This window comes from Idiotropiscis lumnitzeri, chromosome 8 (assembly GCF_059441095.1).
Source record: "Idiotropiscis lumnitzeri isolate Australia: NSW breed Sydney's pygmy pipehorse chromosome 8, RoL_Ilum_1.0, whole genome shotgun sequence".
Classification (NCBI taxonomy): domain Eukaryota; kingdom Metazoa; phylum Chordata; class Actinopteri; order Syngnathiformes; family Syngnathidae; genus Idiotropiscis; species Idiotropiscis lumnitzeri.
In genome coordinates, this window is record NC_142398.1 from 2327501 (window position 1) to 2337500 (window position 10000).

At 45.6% G+C, this 10000-nt stretch overlaps 1 protein-coding gene across 6 annotated transcripts in view; it reads right to left on the minus strand.

Annotated features, from left to right (window-relative positions):
• mad1l1 (mitotic arrest deficient 1 like 1) overlaps positions 1-10000 on the minus strand; it is a 139301-nt gene that overhangs the window by 77771 nt on the left and 51530 nt on the right. For all 6 annotated transcript variants that reach the window (XM_088302540.1, XM_088302534.1, XM_088302537.1 and 3 more), the window contains one exon: positions 9187-9331. In XM_088302540.1, the coding sequence (XP_088158666.1) occupies positions 9187-9331 (145 nt within the window). The remainder of the gene's footprint in view (positions 1-9186; positions 9332-10000) is intronic.

The following is a 10000-nucleotide window of genomic DNA, read 5'->3' on the forward strand; positions in this document are numbered from 1 at the left end:
TTTGAACTTTGACACTATTATTTATGGCTTTTATGACACCTCAAACATCTAAATAATGTGTGCCTTCTATAAAATAACAACAAAAAAGCGCAAAAAATATGTTTTTGATAACAAAATAAGTTTATTTGCACATAACATAAAACAACTGAACTGTTGAACTATGTACAAAAATGAAATACATCAGTGTCATACATACTTTTTTTTGTGTGATATAAAATAAAACAGTTGCCTTGATGCAAGGGCACACAACATACTTCACACCACATTCTTGTCTCACTCCGCTTGCCTTTGCGCAAACAGACCCGATACTTTCTTTGTGGTCTGGCTTTGCTGGTCCGTGGCAAATAGGCAAGCTTGTGTTTGTCCAAAGGCTGGGCAAGACAAATTGGTGGATCTGATTTGTAAGGGGCCCGAGTATTTTGTCCCTAACCCACAGCACCCTCAACAGTTGCAGAAAGTCAGCTGGCTCCTCAGACTCCAGATGGGCAGCGGCATTCAGTGGCCCAGGGGTTGCTGTAAAGTCGATTTTCCTTGGTTGCCATCCAGTGTGACGCCATCCGGAACCACTGCTTCCTGATGCACAACCTGTAAATTACAGAAATATAAACAATTGGAAATATATATTTATTGCTGCATTTTATTGCTGGCGTGTTAAGTTTCATATTATAATTCACCTTTCTTTACACCAACAAGACGAGGAGGAACATTCTTGCCGCTGGATGCACAATCTGTGAATTTTAGAAAGTATGCATGATTACCACACCATTTAGTATTGTTGTTTCCTTGTCGTGGCTGAGTTACGCTCGCGTCTAACTGCACATTTACGCGACATATTCTGCCCGCAAGATGCATGATATGTACAATAAAAGCATGAGGGGTAAAACCACATGTTCAATGGTAACTTGCAAGCGTTTACTTCCTCGTCGGGGAGGAGTTACGCTGGCGTATAACTGCACATTTACGCGACATATTCTGCCCGCAAGATGCATGATATGTACAATAATTGCATGAGGGCTAACCACACGTTCAATGCCAACTTGTGAGCGTTTATTTCCTCGTCGGGGTTTACTTACGCTCGCGTGTAATTGCACATTTGCTCGCATACTTCCTCGTCCGGGCGCCTGAATTGCACATTTGCTCGCTGACTTTCTAGTCGCGGCCAAATTACGCTCGCGTCTAACTGCACATTTACGCGACATTTTCTGCCCGCAAGATGCATGATATGTACAATAAAAGCATGAGGGGTAAAACCACATGTTCAATGGTAACTTGCGAGCGTTTACTTCCACGTCGGGGAGGAGTTACGCTCGCGTCTAACTGCACATTTACGCGACATTTTCTGCCTGCAAGATGCATTATATGTACAATAAAAGCATGAGGGGTAAAACCACATATTCAATGGTAACTTGCGAGCGCCTACCTCCTCGTTCGGGGGGATCTGGTGAGGATTCTCGGCTGCTTTCGCTGTTGTCCGAAGGCACATGTGGGACACCATCGCCGTGCTCCTCATCGCTCGACTCCGGCGAGACAATTTGCGGGCGACGTCCGGCACGTGATGGTCCGGCGCGCGATGGTCCGGCACGGCGACGGTCCCGCACGCGATGGTCCGGCATGGCGACGGTCCCGCACGCGATGGCCCGGCATGGCTGTCGTCCTCGTGGTCTGACGCCGCCGGCGATGCAGGCCGCAAGGCACGCGCAGCCTCTATAGACGGCTGTTTGGTGTGACGACACGAAGTGTCATCCTCTCAACCAAAGCGTCTCCATCGCCTTGATGCGTGTCATCCTCTCAACCAAAGCGTCTCCATCGCCTTGATGCGTGTCATCTTCTCAACCAAAGCGTCTCCATCGCCTTGATGCTTTCGGGAAGCTTTTTTTTTTACAAAAAAGCATTCCTCGATCGTCAATTGCTTGGAAGATTTCATTGCTAATGCTACTGCTGCTAGTGCTGCCGATGCTGCTGCTAACCGCGCCGCTCTCCACACTTATACTGTCTACCCCAGGATCCCGCCCCCCAGATTCAAGGCGGATCTTTTGCACCTCTGCCCCCTGCTGGGTGATTTTTACATGATTTACAATGCGGACAAGGCTGATTCTCAGTCAGAGGTTGCATCAGACCCTTATGTACACTATGACGTAAAAAAAGACAGGAAACGTACTTATACGTGTTTGGTAGAGGGCGCCATTGCTTTAAAAGACGTCTTTGTACGTCTAAGGGAGTAAATGAGTTAATTATCCCTCCACATTTTTTTCAATCTGCCACATACATGGAATTTGCATTTTTAAGAATGAAACTGCAGAAGGAGCCTGTATATGGGCCTGTATTTATTTACTGCATATCTACATCCTTGGTTTTTAAAATATTCGTTTATTATATTATTATAAAGCAACTTTAACATGTAACGGTTTTCGCATTCGTCCGGTTCCACGTTTCGGTGCACGCAGTCATACAACGACTACATCTGAGGAAGAAAAAAAAATAAATGCCTGAGATCACACAACCGCTGTATTTGTTGTTAGAAGAAGAAATAGATGAAAACAAATAAAGAAGAAAAGTGGCGAGTACGCGTGAAAACATGGAGCAGGAGGAGCCGTCAGCCCTACACAAATCAGCCATGGTTGGAATATTTCGGTTTCCCAGTTGATTACAACAGCGACGTCCTCCGTCCAAACAACGTCCCTTGGATGAACGGGGAGCTGAAAACACTCATCAAGGAGAGGAATCGGCTCCGACGACACCTGAACGCCACTACCAGACCGGCTTATCTACAAAAATGCAGGGAAGTAGCCGAGAAGACGGCCGAGGCGAAGCGCACCACTTGGCACCTCCACCTCCAAAAGATCGCGGAGACCAAGGACTCTAAACAAGCCTGGGCAGTAGTGAAATCACTGTCCAGCCCACCGCCACAAGAGTCAAACAAGGCGCTGATCTACAACAACCGCGAATACGCCTCTGACAAGGCCAAAGCTACAGCATTTGTCGTCGAATACGCGAGGGTGAGTGGGCGCAAAAGTGACAAGGCGAGTAGGAGGACCGTACGAGGGCTTCGAAGAGATGTCCGTAAACTACAGGGTTCCCCTCGGCAGTCGCTCGAGTGCCCATTCACTCATGATGAGCTCCGCCGTGCACTCCATCAACTCAAACCAGGAAAAGCTGCTGGCCCAGACGGGATTGCTCCAGAGATGCTCAAACACTGCCCCCTGCTGCACTCCCTGTCCTCCTCCAACTCCTCAATACCAGCTGGACCACCCAATGGTGCCCCCAATCCTGGCGCACGGCGGAGATCATCCCGTTCCACAAGAAAGGCAAGGACCCACAGCTTATCGGGAGCTAGCGCCCAATCGCTCTAACTTCAACGATCAGTAAAACTATGGAGAGACTCATCGTCAACCGCTTGTCAAAATGGCTCGAGGATAATGGGATTCTGATTCCTTGGCAGGCGGGTTTCCGTAAAGGCTGCTGCACCACTGATCAATGTCTCCGACTGTCCCAATTCGTCATGGATGGGTTCCAGTCCAAACAACGTCTACGCACAGTTGCCGCTTTCTTCGACTTCAGCAAAGCGTATGATCAAGTGTGGGGGGCTAACCTCCTCCAAAAGATGCTGAATATTGACGTCCCTCTTCGATTCGTTGAGTGGGCCAAGTCCTGGTTCACCAACCGAACGGCACGCGTGAGGGTGAACAGAACCACGGGACGCTGCCGTACGTTCAAAGAAGGCCTCCCCCAAGGCTCAGTACTATCACCTCTCCTCTTCACCATCTACATCAACGACCTGCTAAACTCTTTCGAGTCCTCCACCCTCGTCTCCGGCTATGCTGATGACTTGGCGCTGGCATGTAGCGGCCGCAATAAAGAGGAGGTGGCGGCGACACTAGAGTCGGAGGCGGCCAAAGTATACCAATGGGCCTCTAACAATCGTCTCAGCCTCAATACGGCGAAGTCAGAAGTCGCTTTCTTTTCCATGGATGCTGCTGAATCCTCTTGGTGCCCAAACAGGGCAGGTAGGGGGTTCGAGACTCAAGACAAACCCTACTCCTATTTTCCTGGGGGTTCGATACGAACGCCGTCTGACGTTCAACGACCACGTCCGGCACTTGTGCCAAGTCATGAAGCAACGCTCCAACCTCATGTGACAACTGACCGGTACGTCTTGGGGATGGCGGCCTTTGGAGATGCGGATGATCTACATAGCCATCCTTCGATCGCTCGCAGAATATGCAGCTCCTGCCTGGGCGCCCTGGACTTCCAAAATTAACATCCAAAAATTGGAGAGGGCACAATCGGACGCAGCTCAGCAATTACGGGCCAACTCCGATCTACTCCCATCGACGCTGTCCTCCATGAAGCCCAGCTCCCACCGCTTTCTTCCCGACTTCAGCTTGCCAGCCTTAGGAAAGCTGATGAATGGTTCCACCTCCCCCCCAACGACGACAGGAGAATGTTTCTGGAAAAGCACTGCCCAAAACGCCTTAAAAGAGATGACTGGAGGAACACTACCACTCCTATTCTATCCTCTAAACCTCACTCTAGCGGACCCGGATCATGTACATAACCCTAATATTCCGTGGCCACTGCCCCCACCGCCATCTATCCACTTCACCCCATCCTAAAGTCCACATCCCCCGCCCAACAACTCGCCTCTGCAGAGGAAACAATTGCGGCTGAGGGCCCAACAGACCTGCAGATCATCACTGATGGCTCCACCCTCAACGGTACGGAGAATGGAGGAGCCGGAGTGGTTGTCTTTAGAGGCAACACAGTGATCCACTCCTGGCACGCGCCTACTGGAACCTTTAGCAGCTCTTTTCAGGCAGAGAAGACTGCCCTGATCGCGGCCATCTCTTGGCTCGAGCAGAACGACGACTGGTTCTCAGCCTCCATCATCACAGAATGCAAGTCACTCCTTCAAGCTCTCTCACACCCTAACCTGTCTGACCCATCCCTCCTTCCCCTCAACACCTCAATTGCGGCCTTTCCCTCCTCCAAGAGCATTCGGCTGATCTGGGTCCCGGGACACTGCAACCTCCCGGGCAACGACCTTGCAGACGAGCAGGCCAAACTTGGCTCTGCCCTCCCCCAACCTGCCACCCCGCTGGACCCACAAACCCGGCTCGCCATTATCCGCAGGAGCTGCAAACCCCCTCCATCTACACACCCCCGCCTCATTTCCCTCACCTCTTCCCGCCCCAATCCGGAGGAAGAGTCCCAACTGCCAAAGAAAGACCTCGTCGATCTTATCCGATTCCGGTCCGGTCACCATCCTGCCCTCCGAAGATGGCAACATTTGACGGGGAAAAGCGAAGATGATCGGTGCCGTATCTGCGGTGAGGAAGAAGAATCGGCCGAGCATCTATGGCTGCGGTGCCCTGCATTCCAGTCAGCACGATACCATCGCCAGATGGGGTTCTCTTTCGAAGAACTAAGGCGCCTCCCACAAGCGAGTCTAGCGCTTCTGAGGATCATCCTCAGGCGACTCGAGTGACTCAACAACAACAACAACAACAGCGACGGAGTGCGAGTGGTGGACCGAACGAGAAGAACTGCGTGTTGGCGTTGTTCGACCTCGATGCGGTATGCTGCAGGTAATAGTTCCGAAATTCTAACACACGTAAGACAGATTCACCCTGACATGCCAGTTACCTGGGGTAGAAAAAAAAACCTTATGAACAACCCGATTTTTTTTTTTTAATTATATTTTGTGCTTTAAGAACAGGGAATGTTTTAGTTTTATAGCAAATTGAATTGTAACCTGCTATCTGTTAAAACTAAATAAAAAAAAAAAACCTGGTCTGATGTTTTTGAGACTGTTTCTTTTTTCTATGCCAAACCCGTACCGAACCGTGAACCCCCATACCGAAGTATGTACCGAACTGTGACTTTTGTGAACCGTTACACCCCTAGGCAAGACTCAAGAACTGTCAGTCTTGATTCAATCAAAAAGACAGGGTAACACTAATTCATTTTCTATTCTCGACGTGAAAGCAGCCAACAATACTCATGATTTGTTGTTTCAATTGAGAGCCATATGTATCAATGTTATCATTTAGTCATTTTAATAATTTCATTCCATGATTGCATGTTAGACAAATTACCGTTATCTCAAACAATATAATTGTCATGATAAGTATTTTTCCAAGCGAACATATTTTCAGGAGTGGCCACAGAGTCGGACATGCAGTGATGAAAACCTGAAGATTGAGAATGACTACATGGCCTCAGCTGGACCTGCTGACTCCAGGGACTTTGTGAATGAGGACGCAGAGATGCCCCTACCAGAGTTGCAAGAAAAGTCTATTCACAACATTCAAATTAAAGTAGCTCGACATGAAAATTACATCTCAGAATCCTTCGTTAAAAAGGAAATATCAAATAAAATTTATATAGCACTTTTCATACATAAAATGGAGCTCGAAGTGCTGTACAATAAAAACATCCCAATTACAACACAAAACTAAGACTCACCCCCACCCACCCAACATACACAGAAGACATCCACACGCACGCCTGAACTCACATACGCACTAAACACTCGCACACAATCTGATAAACTGACAAAAAGACAAAGAACTTAAAAATATAAAAGACAATTATAGGTGATCAAATAACAGCCCTTAATTAAAAGAGTAAAAATAAGTCATTTAAAAGCCAAACTAAAAAGGTGTGTCTTGAGCCTCCTCTTAAAAATGTCAACAGTCCCTGCGGACCTGATGTCCTATGGCAGGCTATTCCGTAGACGAGGACCAGAATGGCTGAATGCAGCCTCACCGCGTGTTCCGGTCCTCACCCTAGGAATAACTAAAAGGCCAGTGCCAGAGGACCTCAGCGTCCGTGAGGGTTGATATGACAAGAGCAGATCGGATAAAAAAAAAAGTCCAAGACCTTTAAGACAAAGTAATAGAACCACTAGGGCTGTGACGATAATTCGATATCGATATGTATCGCGATAGTTGGGTGAGTGATATCAATAGAAAATGGTATCGGTAAATTATTGCCCCCCCCCCCCAAAAAAAAACAATGGAGCAAATTCGACCGATCACTGCCCTGCTCGTCACAAACTCCCTCCCATTGAGGAAATACAACCCGAGAAAATTTTGATTTATTGTAGGATTTGAGTTGTTCACATACTATTTCATTGTGAACTGTAAGTTTGCTCCTTTCTGCACTCCTGCGTTTTCTTTTGGATTTTTTAATAAAATAATTTCTCCACGGGTGTATTGTCTTGATTTTTATAGTTTTAGTTAAAAGTGGAGCAACTGAGTCTAATGTTGATTCTAAAATCCTGTTAAAATTATCAACAATAAAATCACAAGGTGCAGGTAATGTAGTGTATTGTGACTAGAAAATATCCAAATTTACGCCACTTCTGATGTGTGTGTAGTTTAGTGAGTTTTCGTTCATACTTAGTCCTCAAAAGGGCGACAAAAAAGAATTATGAAACTCAAAGTGTGATGTTCTTCCCACCTTGTCAGTATTGTCAGTCGAAAATATAAAATGTTTTTCCCTGTTGTCCTAAGTGTTGAGATTGGACAACCCAAATTTGAAGTCGATCGGGTTAACTGTGTAGGATGAGGGGTGCAAAATATGAGCCCTGGAAATGCTCTTTTTTGTTGTTGAGCAGTGCTGCATTTGCACAAAACAGACTTTATAGAATCATGGCCAAAAAGTGAGCAGTGGTGTATCGACTTTTTATATTCACTCTATACATTATGTGGAACCTATTTAAGACAAAGGTCTGTAAATGGAAATGAGTCATGTTCACCACCTCCTCCGGTCCTAACTCTTCGCTTTCTTACTAAAAGGAGCCAACATGCCCACATTCTGCCTTCAGTTTTGGACTCAACACCATGGCAACATTTTGTCTTGGGCAGTAGCGATTTTCCTCCAAACAAAAAAGACATATTGAGCTAAATATGACCCGTAAACTGACTGGCGTACTGGCTGTTTCTAATTGGGGCTTTGTTTGGGCAACTTCCCCAGTCAGAGTTCATCAACGTTGGACCCTGGAACTCTCAAACCCAAATTCCTGTTCAATTTCAAACATGAATCATTGACGCTTTTTAGTGCGTTTAGTTAATGATACACATGACCAATCTAATTTTGCGTCAATTTGTGATGATTTTTTTTTTCTGCCATACTCTCCAGAAGGGCTGAACGATTAATTGCATCTGCGATAGAATCGCAATTTCAGAAAGCCTGATTTTGTACTCACAGAGAGTGCGGTTTAAATGGTTATTAGTTTATTTTCAGCGGCGGGGAGAGGGGGATTCACAAAGCCCTAAGACAAAATTGCCACACTAGCTTTCAGCAATCCACCTTTTGACCGTGGAAGACTAAAACTTGACTAAGCGTGTGGAAAAAAAACAACCTCCCTGTGCATGTGTTGTCTTGTGTCATGTTTTGGCTGGCGTCGCAAGTCAAAGCGCACGTGTGAGGAAATGGTGGTGCTTTCACTCACGCCCAGTGTTGTTTTCGTCAACGATGACGATAATATTTCGTTAATGGCCCCTTGCTTCATGACGACAACAAGACGATGAACGAGCTAAACGAGGTTGTCCATCATGTTAATTAATGCTTCATTTGCATTTACCTGAGTACTGTATAATACATAATGTAGCTGATGTTGTCTGTTGTGATAAAGATATCTCAGATCAAATCGCCTTCACAATTGTTAGGGGAAAAAAAACACAAAAAGTAAAAGTAAAGTGTAAGGTATCATTATGCCATCAGTAGCCCTTTCTCAGTATTGTTCTTGTTTAATATTAGAGTCAAAGTCAATGTTCTGCGTTTCACAAAATGCTTGTTTTCTCTGCATTTTGGTCAGACACTCTTGTTTTTGGTGAAACCAACCAATGGTCTACTGCTGATTACTAAAGAATGAAAAAAGTTAAAACATCTAACTGGTGAAAAAAAAAATAGTCTACACTATCTTGTTCTTAATATTACAGTGTGCAATGTTGAATGTTTTTTGGGAGAATATAACAGTCTTGTTTGTATTTTTTGAAGAACTCTTAGGTCTCCTATGCAGCATTTTTAAGTTGGTCTTGATGGTGGTACTTAGAGAGCGTGTATAAAGTTTGGTTTAGTACATTCTTGTTGAAATTTCATTAGCAGATTCTGGGAAACTAAACAATATCCTGTGTGCGCCTGAATGTGGTCTGGGATTTGTGTGTGCGTGCGGCACACCTTGGTGAGTAACAAAAGCCTCTTCTGCAGCCGGCGCAGAAGCACATCCTGTGTCTCCCGCTTCTTCTGCTCCTCAAGCGTTTTGTCGCGCTGCTGCAACAGCTCCATCTGGAGCTCAGAAAGCGAGCGCTCCACGCTCCGAATGCTGTTTCAAGGAAAAAGGGAGTGACTGCGTTATAGCACCCTTGGTGGGGGGATTACTTCATCACAGTAAAGATGTTTGGTCTTCCCATGGCCGTGTAAGGCTGAGTTATAAAGAGATTTTTGGCCGGTCATCAATGTTCACTAAAAAGGAGTGAAGGAAACTAACATTTTCAAAATTTGGGATTGCCAATATGTTTGGTATGCACGGGTAAAAAAGATAAAGCGTCTTTTTAAGGACACTTGAATTTGGCCCGACCAAGCCTTAACTGTCTATCTTTTTTAATCTTGCCTTGATTTTGACGAGATAAATGAGGCAACATATGATGCCTTTGCTTTCAATATGCCAATCTAATAAACCCAGCGACTTAGCTTGCCTTGGCATTTGCAAGCTAAATTGATAAAGCAACATGTTTTACCTTTTAGTTTGAAAAGAAACAGATGAAGCAACCTGGTATCGTGCTTTTGGTTTGTCAGTATAACAAAAAAGCAAGCTATCAAACCGTCGCTTTGGCAATATAACAACTTAATTAACATAGCTTGACTTTGCTTTTGCCTTGTTAATATAATCGAGGCAACTTATAGATAAACGAAGCAGCATGCCTTAGCTTTCGTTTCGGCAATATAAAAAAATTAGTAAGCTAAAAACGGCAACATATTTTGTCTTTGCCCA